The sequence below is a fragment of the Taeniopygia guttata genome, chromosome 5, assembly GCF_048771995.1.
Source record: "Taeniopygia guttata chromosome 5, bTaeGut7.mat, whole genome shotgun sequence".
NCBI classification, from domain to species: domain Eukaryota; kingdom Metazoa; phylum Chordata; class Aves; order Passeriformes; family Estrildidae; genus Taeniopygia; species Taeniopygia guttata.
In genome coordinates this window covers 55,336,331-55,356,823 of record NC_133030.1, presented here as the reverse complement: position 1 = coordinate 55,356,823, position 20,493 = coordinate 55,336,331, and the positions used below count along the sequence as shown (strand labels likewise).

Here is a 20,493-nt window from a genome sequence, read left to right as displayed (position 1 = left end):
CGGTTAAGGAACAACAGGCGACTTCTCTGTTAAAGGATTCATTGACAATATTTTCCACCTATATACCTGTCGTAAGGAAATACTTTGGCAAGGATAAAAACAGACATTCTTTCAGTATATTTTCTGAGGTTCTGGAATTCAGTAAGATAGGGAGTTCAAGTTCCTCAATTTCAACAGTTATTAAAGGATCTGCCATCCCTAGAGTTCCAGTTAATTTTTCTATTTGTTTAAATATTTTATTTCCACCAGAGCCCACAGCAGTGAATTCCAAAATTAATTACATGGAATGGCAAAAAAAAGATCTCCTTTTGATTTAAAACAGCTATCAAGTATCACTGCAGCTGCAGGGGAATTATGAATAATAGTCATTGCACATTGTTTCAGATTCTAGAAGCACCTGTAAGTACAGTTTGTCACTTTATCATTACTATTGGAGAACTTTAAGAGCATTAATCTGATAATTTATAGATTTAAGTATTTCCACCTTAAACTCAATGAAGAAATACAGTAAATTATGGTAACTGAAGTCTCATTCTGCTCAATGTTGGCAAGCATTTGGAGATAAAGCAAATCTTGACATGTAGTCATGGCCTTTTTTCTTATGGAAGTAGCCCCCAAAAGCCACAAAGCTGATGGGATCAGGTTCACAGCCACAAAGACTTGACAATACTTTCTCCAGTGTGACATACTATTACCCTTTGAGAGGAAATCCTGAAGCTACTTACCTTAAACTTGTTCAAGTGACTTTGCAATGCTGCTGAAGCCTAAACCAAACAATAAAATACAACAGCTTCTTTTTAAATCTTAATACTGCATATATCCATCTGCAAATAAACAACATCACCCAGCAAGGCTGGCTTGAAGGATGCTGAGTTTCCTTCGGGGCTGTTCTGTCCTGTATCACAGCAGCCCCCACCTGGTGGCAGCACAGTCACACACACAGACCACACATGGGAGAAAGAGAGTTTAAAAATTAAAAAAAAAAAAATTGCCTGTCACCTATGTGGAATGAATTCTTTTATTTTTTCTCATGCTTTTGTGTGTTGCCAAGTTTCCGGAAACTCCCATCATTAATAGACAAAAGCAAGATTTGAAATCCTGCCTGATCCACTTGCCCCTGAAGGTGTTTAACAGGAACACTTAATTGGTGTGTAACATTTGGCTGAGAAACACTCTTGTCTAAGCCACTTGAAATGCAATTTTTCTGTTGGATCTCTCTCACTAACTATTTTAATTCCAAAGGATCACTAAAACGGGTCTAAGAAAGTAATGCTCTAATAAACCACTGAAATTGCCTGTTAGACAGTCATCCCTTATTTAATTATAGCTTAAAGTAATTTCTTATTCTAAGCATCCCCTTATTTTCCAAAAATCTGCCACTTCTTTTTGGTGACCACTGATTGTTTGTCCTTCAGATGATGACTGGATATTACATGACCTTCAAATCACAGAGTGAACAGTGAAAATAAATACCCTTCCACATAGTGTTTCTGTATTGATGTATTTCATGAATGCAATCACATACCTTTAATAACTAAATTTAACTTTTATTAAGCATGACTGCACAAAGGAAGAGACAAAAACATTTTATTTTATTTTTGAATTTTATTTTGAAACCACTGACCTCACTTTTAGGGCTAAAGATGGCCCAGGTAAAAGTAAGGTGAAAGGATGAAACAAAGTGCCATGAATCAGTAACTGAAAAGCATTCTCATGCCATACAGGAAAATAAATCATGTCATGTTTTTCTGAACAAAAAAAATTAACAAAAAAATTTTACCCGGTATATGAAGATACACTTTGGATCAGAACATAACTTCGAACATCAGTTTCTTCTGACTTCTATTTCTTGGTTAAGGAAAACCCCAGTCACCTTTGTTGCATTTTTTTTTTAAGAACTAATAAAAGGAAAATAGGAAAATGCAACTTTTAATTAGCCAAATAAAGTCACGCCCCTTAATTTATGGGTTTTTAGACAGAAAATGAACAACTAAGCCTAGATTTGCTTCAACTTTCATGTATCTTGTGATAAACCTGTTCAGAAGTATTATTAAAATGAAAATTGCATCCTGATTTACATCAGCTTCTTTTATGACTGAACTTGTCTGCTCTAGGCTAGCAAACCTCAGCTTTTTTCAGAAACATAGGAACATTTTCCAAACTGTATTTCAGCACACTTGTACTCATATTAAAGAACGGTCTTGCAAAACATGCATACAGGACAGAACTAATTTTTAGCGTAGTAATCCCTCATCTTCTGAAAGACTTCTAGAAAAACTTAATCATTCAACAAAACAAGCTTGTGGAGCTGATAAACAAAATTTCCTCTTTCATGCTGCTTTTCAGGCTTGTCAGTAGTATACTGAGAATCCACCTAGCCAAAAGAAGTAAGATGAAAGTCAGAATGCATTCTTAATGTTCTCCTATATAACACAGCTAAGAAAAGTCTTAAAGAGTTCTGAGTTTTAGATCATGCAGGAATTTCAGTTCCTGAAATGCCACACACTGCAACAAAAGAGCCAGGGCTGCAAAATGCTTTATCTCATGGTTTGCCATGATTTTAGAACACTATTCCACAATGAATTCCCAAGCATTACAGGCAGTCTTTGATGATCTAAGATATCCTGGGATTCTTCAGATGCAGTGGAGGAAATCCTGATCCAAGGCCTACACATTAGCTTGTTATAAAAGATAAACACCAGCAGAAGTGAGTGTATTACCTTCCTAAATCCAAGGATAACCGAATTTGTAACATGAAAATAGAAACACTTTGGCCTAAGGCAGTATATCAAAACATACTCTAAAAAAATGCCTTTTAGAAATAAGTGCCCTTGGTGTTTGTGCTGTTGTGCCTCTTTTCAAGGGTGAACCAAACCCCTCCTTTGTGAGCTGCAGGGTGGAAGAGGCACAGGGAGGGTGTGTGTAGCACTTTTACTCCTGCATTCACTAATTCCTCATCCTCTTTTTAATCAAGAAACTCTACTTGTCCTCTAGGAAATCCAGTGGCCTGCAGAGGCCCTTAGAGAACGAAAGGTAAGATGTCTAATAGAGTAGGAAGCCACAGGAGAGTTTTCTCATGAAACCCTCCTGGGTCTTGAGAAAACTGCCCTCCTGTCTGACCCCACCACATCTGCTCTAAAACGAGTCACATTTCTGTCTGCCTAGAAAGGAAAATCCACCTAAAACCACAGCAAGAAAAAACAAAATAAAAATGCACTGCATTCAGGAAAATGTAGCTACAGCTACTTAACAGAAAGAATAGAAAATTTTAACTTCCAACAAATGTGAAGTTACCTTTACAATCTTTCTCACCTTAAAACCATGGAGAGCTCTGTTTAAAAACACTAAATATTTATACACACAAAATTAAAAAAACCAAGCAACAACTAAGCAGACTCTACAAAAGCAGTGTATCAACAGTAGTAAATGATTACATAAATAAAAGTTCTTATGCTTTAAATTTAACCCTACAGTGCTTTTGATATTTTCAAATTCAATAATCCTTTCAACACTCTTAACTAACTCTACTGGAGTACTCAAACTCCTCAAAAAAAAAAGCCACCAACAAAAAAAAACCACAAAAAAACCACAAAAATAAAACAAAAAACAAACAAATTAAAAAAACAAATGAAAAAAAAAACCACCCCACTGCACAAGAACTTTAAAGTTTATACCCTTACCTGATTCCATGCATATGGCTTCTCATACCAGGTAGGATCAATTATGTCTCGAGGCTTTGATTTGCAGATTAAACTGAAATTACATAAATACAGCCTTGAGAAATACACTTGTATTTGGTTCATTACAAAGACAAAGAATTTTTTTATATGAGATACAACCTGCTATTTACAAGGTGTCTGTGCTAAAGGAAATATTAAATTTCCCTCTTAATCTAGGCTGATTTTTCACTTCTCTGTACTTTGCCTATCCAGTGGAGTAAGTCAAAATAGAAAATTTCACAGGGATGTATCATGTATCAGAATGTATCTTCTTCTAAAGAAAATAATTACAGTCTTTTTTTACAAAGCACTAGAATTTGCAACTGTAATTTATTCCTTACATTTTATGTATGCTTACTCACTAGAATGCATAATATAGCTATTTTTAGGGTATTTTGTTTTGCATGACAACTCAATTACTATAGATTGTCTGTCTGCTCCAGTTATTTCCTCAAGCTGTGCAAAGTACAACAGTAGTAGACATTAATTAATTCTGTCTAGATGTGTTTTTCAAAAACTGATTTTAGTCTTAAGTAGTGGTGACATGTTGTAAATACAATTAGCTTTTGAAAAATGGAAAACAGTTATGAAAGATTGTTCAGGCTAAATTTTTACCTATGTAATTGAATTAATAAATGTTTTTTTCCAAAACAAAAAGTGCAAGTGGAAAAAAAGTATTGAAAACCAAGAAAGATTTTACACAAGGGAAAAGAAGAAATCATTACAATAATCCGACTGTTTATTCCTTCAAATAAAAACATACAAAAATAATATAAAATAAAAATTTAAATAAAAGTATCTGTAGGATGCTTGGAGGACAACCAATAAATGTACAAAAATTCCCGGAGAAAAGGCTAGCACAGAAAGGTACAAAATCCTGAAGACAAGGAGCCTGGGGCGGATGAGAGTGATCGAGTCAGGCCGGTGGCGCTGACTGAGCTGGGAACACGTCGGTGCCCAGGACCTGTGCCAAGGTCTGACCCTTCCCCTCCCAGCTGCCTGGAGATGTCTGAACAATCAGCCCAAAATAGGTGCCCAAACTGTAGCAAGTATTCACATGTCAGAACAAATAGCAGTGACATTTTAGTGCCTTCAATTTAGCATGTAAGTGTTGATGCCCCAGCGTGAGCTGTTACTGTCACAGGCACCTCCAGACAGGGGTTGTGGCCTTCCCTCTTTCTGCCTATCTATGTTCCTTGACTTCTCCATTGCTTGTGCTCTTTTAATTTCACTTCTAGTGTCTCTAAAGGTAAGGCTGACTTGTTAATTTACTATGGAATGCGCCCAAATTTTATTTGGGAGTTTTGGAAATAGGAAGTATGGGTGTTTACTTTTAACTTAAGGCAATTTAATAGGTTTTTTTTCCACATATAAGAGAGCAGTTCCTTTCAAAAACAAGGACCTGAAAAATTAGCATGAACAGCAGCTCTGATAATCATTCTGATAACCCTGGGTAAGAGCAGGGTTCTGATCTTTATCACCACGATGAACTACCTAACTCTGACATCCTGCAGGTACTTCAGCAAAGCTCTATTGGCAAAAAAGAGGTCCTACTTCTTAGAGATGAGGGTGGTAAAAGTTATGTTGTGGCCTTTGGACCAGAGCTCTTTTTAAGATAGTTTAGTAGAGAGCCAGGTCAGCATGAGAAAATTCTGATAATACAGGCAGCACTAAAATTCATGCTGAGTGTACAAATAAGGGAAGATTCTTCACATTATGCTCCGCAGGGACAGACAGAAGGAGCTGTTCTGGGATAGTTCACTGCACTCCTTCTCCTAAACTACAAGCTGAAAAATTCTCCAGGCTGGCTACACTGAATCACAATGGTCTTTTCAGAACTACTGCTTCACTTCCAAGAAGAAGGGAGGCTTGCAGGGAAAAAAGGCAGGTGACCTTACTTCAGTTCCTAAATGTGCCTGGGACTTCCAATTCACTTGGCCAGAACCTATTCTGCACAAGTCTGCTGAGGGAGGAAAGGCAGCACACATGATTCAAATTTAATATACAGGAGGAAAGAATTCTAAATCCTTCTGCACTGGTATGACATAGGACTCAATTAGCTTTGTCCTGGGTGCAAAATCCAAGGATACATAAGAGCTGATACCTGTAGAACAGGTTTTACAGTCTAGGTTTTATGACTCTTAAGTGATTTGGCTTCCCTGAAGAACCAGTGCTTCCACAAGAAGTCTAAGGTTGTTTAGTATAATGCTTTTATAAATAAACAAAATGAAATGCATCATTAAATTAGAGCATATATTATTTTTCCAAAGCCTAACCTGAACTATGCTTCAAGCAATCATTCATTTTTGCTGAGACTGTGAAACAGAAGATCTTATTTCTACAAAATTATTACCATAGAAGCTTCTGACGAATATCCTCCTGCAGCTGTGCCACTTGCTCTTGTCCAGAATGCAATGCTTGCTCACAGAGCAGCTTATTCATGGCTGTCCTCAGACTGTTTATCTGTAAAACACGAGTTACAGAATATAAAGCACTTTAAACCAGCACAAGGTCTGTGTCGTATTACACTGACATGAAGGTGGTTGTGGCATCCACATCACTGAACTGCAACTGGAAGAGTACTACCATAAGTAAAAACTTCTGAAATTTCAGAAATGCTTCTTCCTGCAGCTGCACCTCTGGTGGTCAGTGATGTTTATCTTTCAGCACCTGGTATCACAATTTTTAAGGTTACTCAGCTATGTGATAAAACATACAGGCTACCACTTACCTGGACTTTTTTCAAAGCAGAATTCCTTCTGTGAAAGTTTGTTGTTTATTTTTTTCTCTCTCTGTCCATAATCTTTCACATATACAGCAGCTTGGTGTTACCATTCTGGCTAAGGCACCATGAATACAGCCAGCACACCCAAGTCAGTGCTTTCAGAAAATAACAGCTCACAGATGTGTGCACCAGCATGTCCACTGTGTCCTTGGAAAACCTCCAGGAACCACCCTAAGCACCTGTTTCACACACAGACCTACCTAGGGCACGTCCTTCACTGTCCCAGCCACGTGTCAAACATACTGTCGTGCACTGTTGTGTACATGCTTCCCTCTGACAGAGCTCACTCTCTGAGCTGCAGAAGGCAGTAATGAGGAATGCAGGGGCTTTGCTGTTTGTTTGGCTGATTTGCTCTGAGATGCATCTCAATACAGATGACTTATCAGAGCTGTAAAATCAGACTGAAGCCTGCAAACCAGCAGTGCTCTGCTTGTTAGTAAAAGCCATGACAATCCTAAGAATAAAATTAGTAAGCACTGACTTCCAGTTAGTGCAAAATTATATTCTGGAAAGTGTGTAACATTCTATACTATCTTATTTGTTCGGAGTGTAGGGAGGGGGCATCTATTTCTCCTGATAAAAATCCAAGAGCATAAAAAGGGAGCATACTGAAAAACCCAAATAAACAAAACCAAAGAACAACCCAACAAATCAACAAAACTACAAAAAAAAACCCCAAAAAAACCCCAAACCCCACAGTCCAAACAATCTTTTCTATTAACACTAAGAGTTAACAAGCTCAGGTGCACTGACTTATACTGAATTCCTACTGTAGTGAAAACTCTTTATGCAAGTTTTACCTCTGTTATGTCTTCCAGTCCAAAATGCACATCAAATGTCACCTCTATATCATTTGCTGGAAACAGTGGAGCCCCAGATGTCCGATTCCAACCCAAACCACACAGAACACCAGTGAAGTACTTGCCGCTTTTATGAACTCTACATGAAAAAGAAAGAAAACAGTCTCATCAAGAGATGAAGAAATGAAACTCTTATGAAGACAGACTTAAATGAATTTGTCTAAGCCATGCAAAGCAAGACGTGTTTGAAAGAAGCTAAAACAATTGAGAGGCATTCACACTCAGTCATACTGGTTTTTAAAATATAATGTGATCATACAAAACTGAAGCTCTGGTTATAAAAACATATACTCATAAAGCTTACTAAAAAATCATACATAAGTAAAATAAAGGAAAGCAAGCTTCACTATTTTGAAGTGAAAATCTGCAAACACCATAAATTCAAGAAAACACAACAGTGATGCCACTGCCAGAGCTCAGCTTTTACAAAAAATTATGCAAGTTCCTCTCCTCATGTAGATTTAACATTCTCAGTTTACCATTCCATCTTCCCAGGCTTCCAGCATAACTGTCAGGAGCTGTAATGCCTTATCATGAGAGACTCTGCAGCACCAATTCATAAGTACATGAACAAGTTCTTTTACCTACATACTAAACTAAAACTCATTAAAAAATACCAGGAAGAGAATCCATAAAAAGCTAAAAGCAAATAAATAATATCTGTCAAAAATTTGTGAGGATCCTAAAGAAAACAAAGAAGACTCACCACTTTAAAATGCACAAATACCTGAGTTCTATTGCAGGAGCAAACAGCATACTGAGGAGTGCAAGCAGGCCATGAATAGGAGGCATCAAAGATGTTTCACCTAAAATCACACACCCTGGCACCAAAATAAAAAAAATTTCAAATCACTCTAAGGAGCATTTAATGAAAATGACACCGCAAAAAAATGTAACACAGAACTACAGTGACATATTTACTCATAGAACTACTCATATAAAACCAGCACTCTACAGAAACCATCCAAACGTTTTTATTAGGTATTACCAGCTGCAGTTACTGATATATCAGTGGCCACCAAGAGCTGCTGAAAGGGATCTTCTGCACCATCATGGACAATAATGGAGTTTATGCTGTCCTTATGTATGAAAACATTTCTGGGGAAGAAATATTTTCAACAATAAAAAACTCCAAAACTCATAAAAACATGTAAATAAAAACCATTTTAAATTCACACCAAAAACTCAGAATAGTTGCTACTGTTAGCAGATTTAAATGACAGTTAATAAATAATCTCTTTGTGAGACAATAATGCACCTTAAAACTACTCCAAGATTTTAAATAGCAATAGCATGAGTATTAATGCAATACAAGCTTGACTCCTTCAGTGTTTTCAATGAATAAAAATTCTGGAAAAATCTGTGTAGGAGTAACTATGTGGTTTTTGCCCAGTTTATTTATTGAAAATAATAGATAAGAACAAGACTATACTTCCCAATAAAAGTTTTCTCATACCTGAACTGGGATATTTTGGTCAGACTGTAGCATTTCAGCTGGTAAGGACTGAATGGACCAAAAACCGTTACCTTGAAAAAAAGGGAGAGACACGTTTTGAGTTGGCCAGCACCTGGATCTCTTCAAATCTCAGTGATTTATAAATTAAAACCAAAAACATTTCAGCATGTACTGAACAACACTGAGCTGCCCAATTGATAATATGACACTTCAATTTCACTCATCTAAAGCAAATTTTGCTTGTTGAGGCACTTCACTAAAATTATCTATTTTCAAAGGTGCTGCAGATTACTGATTTTCCTCTTGCTTAAAAACATGAGTTCAGACTTCATAGATCACTGAAGAAAATCAGGTAATTTTATTTATGTGACGAGGTCTTTAATCTTGAAAATATCTCACTTTATGAAGTGGGCAGTTAAACAGGATTACTCCCGTGGATAAATGCAGCATGATTAGGTGCTTGACAGCCTGAAATTTTGTCACATCTGAAATGGAAAAATAATCAGCATGTAGATGAGGCCCAACTTGTAATCACAATGCAGAACAGGACACACATCTTCCTGTTTTATAATCCAACTTGGTAGTGACTAGATAGCTCAAAACACATTTCTGATTTTGGCACTGGCAGAGGAAAAGCATCATTACCATCAGTTACTGGAGTGTTCACTGATGCATCTATCCCAGCTGCTTACCTATCACTAGCTGATGAAGAATCAAACATTGTGTACAGTAAAAACCATGTTTAGATTTTCTGAAAAACTGACAGGGTTGTAAACTTGCTCTTCTGCTATGGCTTATATAATGAAGACTACCTGTACAGAAACATTGCATTCTGCTGTTCAGTTTAATCTCTGTTCTGCTTGAGTTCAAAGTGCTGCCTTACTAGAAGAGCAGGATCACTTAGCTCTCAGGCTGTACTTCCAAACTCTGTTCAAGGCTGCAGCAGACCAGTCTGAAACAGTGGTCACACTTATGGCTTTCTAGCAACAGAATGCAAAATGAATGAAATGCATCAAATAGAGCTTTGTTATTTGTGGCACTTTCAGTTCTCATCTCCGTTCTAACAATATGAGAAGCGGGATCATGTGGTGACAGGCCAAAACCATCACTCAAGTTACCTTATGGGTTGGTGCATCAGATTTCTTTTCAGAAAAGCAGTTCAACAATTTTTCAATGAGATGCTTTTCTTCCTGTCTTGCAGATAGAGGCATCTGCTCTTCTTTCTTTGCTTCATCCACAAATAATTCCTTGAGCAAATCATGGCTTTGCTATAAAATAAAGGAAGTGTTAAAAGCTTTGCACAATTATTTCTTAAAAAATTTTACAAAGCAGGTCCTACACAAAGAAATACTCACATACAAAGACAAAAAACAATGTTCTGATGACTCTTCAAATTATATAAAACATCAAAATGGAAGAGAGTTAAAGTTATGAAGAAGTTAACAGTTTTTCAGAGTTTTTAGTAAGACTGAAGCAGTTCAACTGAGCAAATCCTTTTCCAAGAAGCATCTCTTCCAGAAGGGGTCTCAAAGCAGCAATGCTTTCGGCCAACAGTTCAATATGCATTACGCACACATATAAAAATACACTGCCCTGTTCACGTATTAACCTTGCCATTAGTCAAGCTGCCGCTCGGCTGCTCAGGCCAGCCAGAACTGAAATAAACCAGAGCAGGACAAGCAGCAGCAGCTCTGTCAGTACACACCTGTGAGTCGTGTGACTCCTCTGCCAGCTCAGCGTGGCGCTCCCTGATGAGCACATCGCGGATGTTCACCAGGCCGCTGCGGCCCGAGTGCCGGAACACATCCACGTGCAGGACGCCGTGCAGCAGGGAATAAACCTCCACCAGCAGCGTGCAGCCGCTGACCAGCGAGGCAAACCTCTGGTTGGCACTGCAGCTCCACGGCTCCCCACACACCAGGGATCGGGCAGAGGGACACATCTTGCAGATCTTGAACTCTAAAGCCTAGAGCAGAAACATCGGGATCAGCGCTTGCCTGACTAGAGTCAGCAAGGAAATATTTCACTCTCTCAACAAACTGTCTGAATTAATAACTATAAATTGTTTCATAATTACTGTGGTGGCTTTTGTTAACTCCTAGGGCTGCTGTAAAGCTACTGGCATAATTCCTACTCCATCACTGCCAACACATGACAGCTCACGTATCTTCAGTATAGTACATAGTTGCTAAGGAATCAGAGCAAACAGTGCATAAAGGATAATTAGTAGTAACTCACTATTCATAATGAAATCTTAGGAGCACAGAGATGTCTTCTCTGGAAAAAAACTTTAGTCTACAACTGTTTTCAACTAAATTAACAGAAAACTTGGTAAGACCGCTACGGATCCTCTGTCCGTGGCAGGTAAGAGTAATTAAGTTCCCATGTCCACAATCACTACCTGTAATTATGTCTTTGAATGAATTTACAGGAGAAACCCTGGGTTTTTTTCTAGCTAGTCATTAAAAGATCAGGCCTGAAGCAGAAATACATTTCCATTTAGTATGTTTGCAGAAAACACAAAAAAGGATGCTTCTTGCCAAAATTAATTTTTTACATCAATTACAAAAGAAAACCAAACAAAATTAGCCCTGCGAAGATCTAATCTTATTTCTACTGATCCATTTCTCATTTTCATCATTAAATGCTTCTGAAAATAGAATCAGTATGACACAACTGTTTCTATTAGCTTAAAAAGTGAGCACTGAAAACCTGAATTACATTTAAAGTATTTGTACATCTACCTCAAGAGAATTATTTCTCTGAAAAACTAGCTATTAAATCCTTCTCACTTGATCCAAAGATCACTAGATCTATAACACTCATATGTAATCATCAAGAGAATTCTGTCTGAAAAGATCCCTGGAAAACCAGCAGTTCAGAGAAGAGCAAAGCAGCATGAAAAAATCCCACAGCTTTACAAAATTAGAAATTCTCTACAATTAAATACACCTAGTTCAATTACACATGAGAATTTCTGCTCTGTAAATACACACACCTCTGGAATTTTATTAGTGAAGGTGATTTGAAGGTACTTCCATCAGCAAAATATGTATTATTTAAGTATCATTCTGAAAAGCATCCTGACTTGAAGTTCACTCCTTTTTGTCAGGCCAGACACAAAATATCCAGCAAGCCACAGCCAACAGCATCACCCTTACCTGGAAAGGAAGCTCTTGAAGACACCTTGGAATCTCTTTTAGTTTATTTAAAGGCACTTCTGATCTATTGCCATAATCCACAAAAAAAACCTGGAAAAAGAATCAAGAGTATCTGCAAAGATTTCACAACATTTAAAAAATCTATCTTTAGTGGCAAGAAAAGTCATGACTTGAATTAAAAAATTACAGTGCAACAAATCTTATCAAGTCACTGGAAGCAAATTCAAAGTCTAGAAAGTATGCAAATGAAGTCATATCAAAAAGAATACATCAAATTTTATCACATCTATTATTTGATCCCTTGGCGTAAGTATCTGCTTCTCATGCAAATAACCCCCTAAATCTAGAAAAGGCAAGTTTCTCTGAAAGACTCTAAATTCTCTCCCCACATTAAGATCTGTGTAACCTTCTTCAGAGGGAGATACTACCAAAAACTGCTTTTAGCTAAGCAAATGTGAACATGTATTCAGTGACTGTTCATAAATTCAAATGAGAAAGTGATGAGATTAGCACTACTATTCACTCGTTTTTCATTATTTTAAACCATGACAATATTCAGTATTAATTCTATAGTGGTGACACCCAGACAGGTTAAGAAATAAACGGAATTCAAAGGCCAATCTTTAAAAAAATTTAAAAATCTGCCCTAAAATGGCTGAAAAATATTGGCCTGAAAAATCAATCTTGAACTGTGGCACTATTACCATTACTCATATCAGCACAAAGAGCCAAAATATTCAGATGCGTTTGCTGACGATCTAGAACTCAGCAGCATAAACACTGTTCCAAAAAAAGCCACGTTTTCAGATTCACTGGAGGTTTTAGTCTTTATTTTATTTCATTCTGCAAGAGCTTCTCAATTTAATACTAGAAATTCCTGTGTTCTGTAAAAGAAACAAATTAATCTATTGTGGCCAGAGTGATCTGTAGAAAAAATAAATAAAAAAACAGGCAGCAAAGCTCTGAGATTGTTAACCCAATTACATGCTACCAATTCAATATGACACAGCACATTACCTCAGCAAGAGCTCCATGAACATACAGAACATGAGCTCTGTAGTATCCTCTCTTTCCCAGATAAGTGAAGGGTGCCAGACAAAGCACATCTACACATGGAGGCACTGCTAAATCCACCAGGTTCTGATAGTCGATTTCAGCACTTAGAGCCTGGAGCACGGCTGTGTTTTTTTCATCTGTCCTGTAACCCCAGAAGTGTCCAACTTCTACTACCTGCAAGTATAAAAATTAGACAATAACAGATTTCATATTATTCTTCCTCAAATACAAACCACATCTCAGCAAAATACATGAACACACTCGTACTCCTGACACAACAGTTCACATACACTGCAACAATGTAGTGAACATTTCTGTTCCATAATTCGGTTTTTTTGGAAAATGTTTATTTCCTGTGCAACACAATTTTCATCTAAACAGATTCTGAGATAAGCATTACTAAAATACAGGGACTGTTTTCACTTTCCTAAACCAAGATAACATATAGAAAATACAAGATAGACAGTTGACTAGACAGGTGCACAGATTTGGTGCACCCTTTTTTATTCGTGACAGAATACCAATCAGCACATCAGCAGTGTCACTGCTATGATGAGCCATACCTTAGGGAACTGGTGAGAACATACACCTATTTAAAGCCAATTCAATAAAGCAAGTCATCTTTTGAAATGTGTATTCAAACTTTATACTGAATGCTTGTGATAAAAAACAATCTTTATTTACAATCATGAATGCTTACATATTACAACAGAAGTAGCCAAGTGACTGCAATGGGTCTGATCAAATTCCTTAACATTTTTCATTTTTCAAAAGATTGAGCTGACTAAAAGGAGAAAAATACTCTTCTCTCCACTTGCAAAAAGGTACCACTACTAACAAGAGCTGTTTTAATACTTTATCTTATAATTTCCCCTAGCTCAGTGGTTTGAATGTTTTTATTATTTCTATTTAAGCAGCATATATATTGCTATTACTCTAGCAATACTAATGAAGATGATAGCTAACATAAGATTTAAAAATCCCCGCTTCAGATTTCAGAAATATTTGTATATACATAGAATTTTCCCCTAATGCACTTCTATGCATGAAATGTTTTTTCTGGATGAGTATATACTATCATTAATTAATCTCATTTCTCATATGCACGTTTTCTGAAGAAAGCCAGCAGTTAACAACCAGGTAAATGGCCCAAATACCTTCTGATTTTCATTTTTATAGTTTACACAAGTATTTTACCTCTTCCATTAGTCCTCTTTACATTTATGTCTACTTCCAGCTAACATTTACCATCAGCAAATCCCACAAATTTTTAAGTGCAAACATGTGAGTACTGTTTAACAAAGAACTACTAAAGATAAGACCAAGAATACTCCCCACACATCGTACAGACACCTCTGCACCAAAAATATTATCAGTACCCAATTTTTTAACATAAGCTTGTCAGATATTAATCTCTGCTAAACAGATTAATCTAGGTACTAATTATTAGATATGACCTACTTATATATAATATTCCTACCTCTGTTACCCTGATGGACAGAAAACGACTTGGGATCATCTTTGACATTTGTGAATCACCAAATAAGATTTTCACAGGCTCCACAGTCTGCTTCTGACAATCCACATTTACTCTAAAATGGAATGAAGATGCTAAATACTTCACTCACAAGGGAAAACTCAAGAGGATTAATTTTTTTGCTTTCATCTGCTTCCCAAGGTATCCCTAGGGCACATTTATGTACTGAATTATTTTTATTTAGCCATAAATTCATTCAATTAGAATGCAAAATGACCACACAGAACCAAATTATTGCACAGTAACTGTTTCAACTGCAGTAAAACCAAACACAAAAAGAAACATATCAGGGCACAACTCTGCCATCACTTTATTAGAAATTGAAAAAAATTAGGGTAAAGTAGTGAGGCTTTTCGTGATAGCATTATCTTCTAAGCTTATTTTTTAGAAAAACAGTATACAAAAGTGCAAACATAAATTCAGCAAAATTTTATAGAGAAATATATGTATAAATATAAAATATTCCATTTACTTGACAGAAGATAAGAACTTTAAGTCTTTCAGGCTCGGACACTTCACTTCCTCAAGAGCCAATTTTCACAAAGACTTTAAGTGCTGTTTTGGGCAGAGTGAAGGTGCTAAAGTATTATAATAAAAGCTAAGTACAATCAACTGGAAGTAAAATACTCACCTGTACTTTAACCTTCTCAGTTAATTTCTGCTTTCCTATTCTAGATTTCTGTTTTTAAAAGACTGAAATGGCTGCAGACTAATCAGGAGTTAGGCAGAAAGCCATTTTATCAGGTATGACCTGAAGCTCAGAATCACAACACAGAATAACACTGGAACAAACATGACAGATTTTCTGAGCAAAAGCAGGTGTGTGCCAAAGAGACTCAATACATTGCATTGCTCAGAATTAATTCCTATTATATTGTTACACCTCATGTCCTTATGTTTCCTCACTGTTTCTTTTGTTAAACTCTTGCCTCTCATCCCTTTCTTTTTTGTCCCCAAATGCTACTTCTTATTTACTTTGGTTATCACAATCCCCATATTATCTCATTGTCTCTATCAGGAACAGAAGTAACTGTGTACATCCATATTTTCATATGCAAAAGGAAAATGGAACAGAATCTTGGGGGATGGGTGGGGAAGATGACTGCTACTTGGAATTGTCTTGAACAGCAAAATACCTTTAACTAGAAAGAAATATTTAAAATAATCACCTTATTTCTAGCCCTGCAAAAACATTCTGCTTAGACAAAGTTTACATCTGTTTTCTTAAACTGATTTTTCCTTGGTGACACTTCCAAGGAAACTCCCACCAAGTCCAGGAAACCTGATTTTGCTGCAAAGAAACACATTTTACATATGCAATACAATTACCTTAGAAATTCTAAACCTGCAGCTCCTGCATCTTGCACTTGTCTTCTGATGTCCTCTGGATGATGAACATGCAGCTCAAAAGGAATCTTCAGCTGTGACATCTTGACTGCCAGGTACACTTCAGGAAGAACCTTAAAAACTTCCTTTGGATTACGGGAGAACTCCACAAAAGCTCTGTTTACAAAAAAAAAAAAAAAAAAAAAAATTTCTCCCTGTCTTTATCTTATCAGGCAAGCAGACAGTAAAAGGTAGGTTCCTCACAGGCTCTGCTTTTATGTACCTTGAAACTTTAATTATCATGATGGTGATAAGAAAACTTTCTAACATTATCACAGGCACATGATAAATTTAATACAAATAGGATGTGAAAATATATGTGAATAAGGGAGGCATTAAAGGTTGGAAAAGGAATAAGAAGGGTTACGTGAATTCAATTTTGGGCAGCCATAGGCTGAAATTAGTCAGATTATCAGCTCAAAAAAGCCATCAGACTGTAGAAATGAGCTAAATTCAGCATAACAGACAGAAATAAATACAGACAGATGAGTTGCAATTAAGGCCCACTGTTAGAGAACAGAAGAGACAAAGCAGAAGGCTCTACCTCAGCTAGCTTATCTAATGTTTTTCAAACCAATGTACATCAGACCTCAAAACCACCTTTTTAAGTCCAACCAATATACTCAAAGTAATTTACTGATTCCAAAGTGAGAATTTGTCAGTACATCACTGCTAAAGAAATTGTTTACTGGATTTGTACCTGAGAACATAAGGCAGGATACTTTACTTTACACTCACCTTCTACCACTGTAGGAAATAGATTTTACCTGCCCACACTGTCTAAGTAGTGACTGCAACTGTTTATGGTATATATATCCATAGGGAGGAATGTTCTTCAGCTGTAAAGAAAAATACGTTAAATTTGGATACATTCACTTGCTTTAATGCATTTTCAAGTTCACCTAAACAGTTTGCTTTCTCCTTCACTTGAGCTGCAATAATTATGTACAATCTGAACTCCAACCAATTCCTGAAGTGCCAGATACTATAGCACATTCAAGAATCTCAAAAGCCAATAAAAAGCAGTATATTGCTGCTAATAACACCCTACTACTTCAAACCAGTAGACAAACTAGAAATGAAACAAATTAATTTGTAATTATATATATTAATCTGGTATTTGTTACAAAAAGCTGTCTAGTGTCTCTTGACTTTGCTTGTAACAGAAAACACTGGAATGCTGTGATTCCTTTTCCACAATGGGGAACAATATCCTGTACAGCATGCACAGCCTGGGAAGCTGAAGGACCTGCAGCTCTCCTCCATATCCTGGCAGACCTATCACATGCTGAATTACTGAGCTATGGTGGGACAGCTTGCACAACTGCAAAGCTCTCTCACAGGATATACACCTCTTAGGGATAACAAAGGTCAATCTTCTCTTCTTCCTTGTGCAGAGGTGTAACTTCAGTGTAAGCTTTCACAACTATTAACATGCAACTACAGTCACGTGTCCATTTCACTAACTTTTTCTTAATAATACCTCATAGGGGATCTTGATTTAATACAGAATCATGAACTCCTAATTAGCAAGTTCAGACTTTGAACTATTTTTCAGAGCCTATGCAACTGTCTATTCTTTTCTTTGGCTCTCACAACTTTAGACAGGAAAACACAGATTATTTTTTCACAATGTTTCCATGCCTTGAAGCTGCAGCACTAAGATCAGCTGCTGCTCAAAACCATGGTCTAGGTTAGACTGCAGAAATTGCCTCAAAGGAAGATAATTTAGCGAGACCAGAGAGTGGGAGGTTTAATTATCTTTTATATCTTCAGCACAGCATTAGGAGTAGTATATGGCTGTAAGAATCTCTCCAAGTGAGAACTTGAGGAACTTGCAGCATTTGTGCCTAAGATGATCATCTACAATGATGAAGACACAGCAGCTACTTCTTCCAAGGGAACAAGCAGATGATATAAGAGTAGACCAAGAATTAAATACATTAAAAGTAGTAAGCAGCTCTTTAAAACTACAAATTTAATATTAATCAATGCTGCTGTGGCAAGACTAGTCTTTATTCCACAAGATTGAGTGTGATATTTTGCTTCAATATCCTTAAATAGTATGAAGCACAAAAAAATCCCTTGTCAACAAGATTTTCTGACTCTCTCTCCTTTGTATTTATTGTCTCGTGTGACAGTAAAGTCTATTCTCTGAGGTTCACTGGTAGATTTGGTTACTTTAAGCACAGGTCATGGTTGTTTTACAGTGTTATACTTAGTTCAGATACACCAAACATTTTCTTAGCTTAGACTGCACAATTTTGCAAAATCAACACAGCCATTTAAAACTTGCACATATGCAATCAGCTGCAAAGTAATTTAAAGATAAAAAGCAATTTACAAGATAAAGCCAGTGTAACACCTGAGTAACCTTAAAACAACAAATAAGTATGCCATGCACTAACAAGGAGATTACACAAAAATGAACACTGAAGTTGCAACACTACATGAACTGAGTAAAAAAGTACCCTTGATAGTTCTGTTCTATTTTTCCAAGTATTTTTTTAGTTTGATGGAAGTTGTTTGCCTGTGCAAGACTAGAAATCAAATGCGCAGAGGCAGTTCTCAAGAATTCTTTCAAAATTGCCCACCTACACAATGTTTATTGTACTGAAAGAAAGGAAGGTGGGACAGACTTCACCAAGCAAGGATCAGAGTAGGTAATTATTTCTCTCCTTGCCCAAGTCAGAACAGAACTTGAAAATAGCACCCAAACACTTCATATTTCTGTTACTTGAGTCTTAATTAAGTCATTCGCCCTCTTAACATACCATTACAGTGGTTTTTGGATCCTTGCCAGCAAGGTCTTTCATGGCAAATTCTTCATTACATTTTCCAAAAGTACAGTAGTTTGGATAGAAAGCACCAGCTATTACCACCTGAAATCAAGAAAGTATTTTGTGAAAGACAGCAGATTATATTCAGTTTCTTTAAATGAGATACACTGACAACATATAGAGACACCAATAGATCTTCATATGAATATTTTTTTCCTGTCTCTGTTCGGGAATTACCAGAACTGGAGACCAAACACAAATTCACACAAATTCTTAAAAATATATTTTTGTGATAAGAGTTCAATTTCTCAAACAATTCTACAACATTAATGTTTTGCTATGCAGATTTGCTCTATTCTATTGGTTGAAAACTGTAATTGTTAGTTCTGATTTCAAAAGCCTAAATTTAAACAAATTCACACAAAATAGCTACATGTAAACTGTTCCGTTTTCAGGCTGTATCTTAAAATGTTCAACAACTCAGCTCCAAGAAGCTCACTGCTTACACAGTTAAACTAACTGCCACTGAAATGATTAACAGGTCTGTGAAAATAACAGCACTGCTAATGAGTACAAATAAGACAAGTAATTTAATTGGAAATTAGACAAAGACAAAATAGCTAGACATAAAATTACCTGCACCCCTCCCCACTAACTAACCAAGTCAGTGATCAAATAAAACACCTCAAACAAGGGATAATATAATTTTCAATTAACCAACAATAGCTGTCCCTCTACTTTGCCAATATACTGCCCAAAATTGCAGTTTTTTCTACCCAGAATTGCTACATCCACAGAGAATTTTGGAAAACAAGTGTAATACTAGTTTATCAATATTATGAATGGAAAATTATGAAAATTGATATGAAGATTCAACTGCAATTTTTGTAAATAGCATCTCTTTATTACAGTAATGCATTACCTGCAAGATGAAGCGTTGTTTGCACACATATTCTTCGTCCACAGCAGATGATTGAGTTTTAACATGCATGTTAAATGCACTGACTCTCCTTTTCAAGTTGTGAAATAACTCTGCCACCTGAAATTTGATCTCTAAGTTACATTTTAAATGGATCAAACCCAGCCACAAACTGAAATAAAATCTGTTAGTTAAAGTCTGAAATAATTGGGCAAACTCCTTTCCCTATTCAGGTGACTGGAAAGCGTTTCACCAATATACTGCCTTTATGTTGGAAAATAATTTCAGTATTGTAACTCAAGCAGTTTTCTCAAAATCTCCTAATAAAGAACTATTCTGTAGTCACAAAGCGTATTATGCATGTATGATACAGAATAAAATTAGGAAAATAACTGAATTAAACTTTTACAAGATTATATTCGCTATTTAAATCATTTCAGGATTGTATTTTAGGAGGTAAAAATCTTGCTAATAACCTGGAGTTCTGCACCCAACTGCAGCATTGACCATGCTGCATCCTCAGTTTAGCAGACAACTCTGATTACTGTGAGAGAGATCAAACTTATGCCCTCTAGCACAGCATATTTCAGCCATCTTCGGCATTTCCAAGAAACTCCCACAAGCAACCACTGGTCCTCCAACCACAGAGAGTAAACACCTTCCCTCTCTCAAATGATTCTGGAGCAGATGTACAAAGCCCTGTCCACACAACTTTTCTGTATTTGTATAACAGCTGCATTTCCCTTTCCTTTCAGCTGCTGGCAGTTTTAGCACACTACCAGAACAACCATTGCCAGAAAGGAACCCCCACAACCGACTCAGTTCTGCAAACTC

The 20,493-nt window shown here is 36.6% G+C and overlaps 1 protein-coding gene across 3 annotated transcripts in view; it reads right to left on the bottom strand.

Moving 5' to 3' along the window:
• Positions 1-1,585: 1,585 nt before the first annotated feature.
• The window catches only part of TDRD9 (tudor domain containing 9), a 68,098-nt gene continuing 49,190 nt past the window's right edge, over positions 1,586-20,493 (bottom strand). For 2 of the 3 annotated variants that reach the window (XM_030275086.4, XM_030275085.4), the window contains exons 21-36: positions 19,663-19,779; positions 18,735-18,842; positions 16,699-16,799; positions 15,904-16,077; positions 14,518-14,629; positions 12,999-13,211; positions 11,982-12,071; positions 10,526-10,786; positions 9,939-10,088; positions 8,821-8,891; positions 8,353-8,462; positions 8,092-8,185; positions 7,305-7,443; positions 6,073-6,182; positions 3,681-3,753; positions 2,401-2,678 (exon numbers count right to left, since the gene is read on the bottom strand). In XM_030275086.4, the coding sequence (XP_030130946.4) occupies positions 2,538-2,678; positions 3,681-3,753; positions 6,073-6,182; positions 7,305-7,443; positions 8,092-8,185; positions 8,353-8,462; positions 8,821-8,891; positions 9,939-10,088; positions 10,526-10,786; positions 11,982-12,071; positions 12,999-13,211; positions 14,518-14,629; positions 15,904-16,077; positions 16,699-16,799; positions 18,735-18,842; positions 19,663-19,779 (2,064 nt within the window). In that variant the 3' untranslated portion in view covers positions 2,401-2,537. Of the gene's footprint in view, positions 2,375-2,400; positions 2,679-3,680; positions 3,754-6,072; positions 6,183-7,304; positions 7,444-8,091; positions 8,186-8,352; positions 8,463-8,820; positions 8,892-9,938; positions 10,089-10,525; positions 10,787-11,981; positions 12,072-12,998; positions 13,212-14,517; positions 14,630-15,903; positions 16,078-16,698; positions 16,800-18,734; positions 18,843-19,662; positions 19,780-20,493 lie in introns of those variants that run through there. The other variant, XM_030275079.4, reaches the window with a different exon arrangement.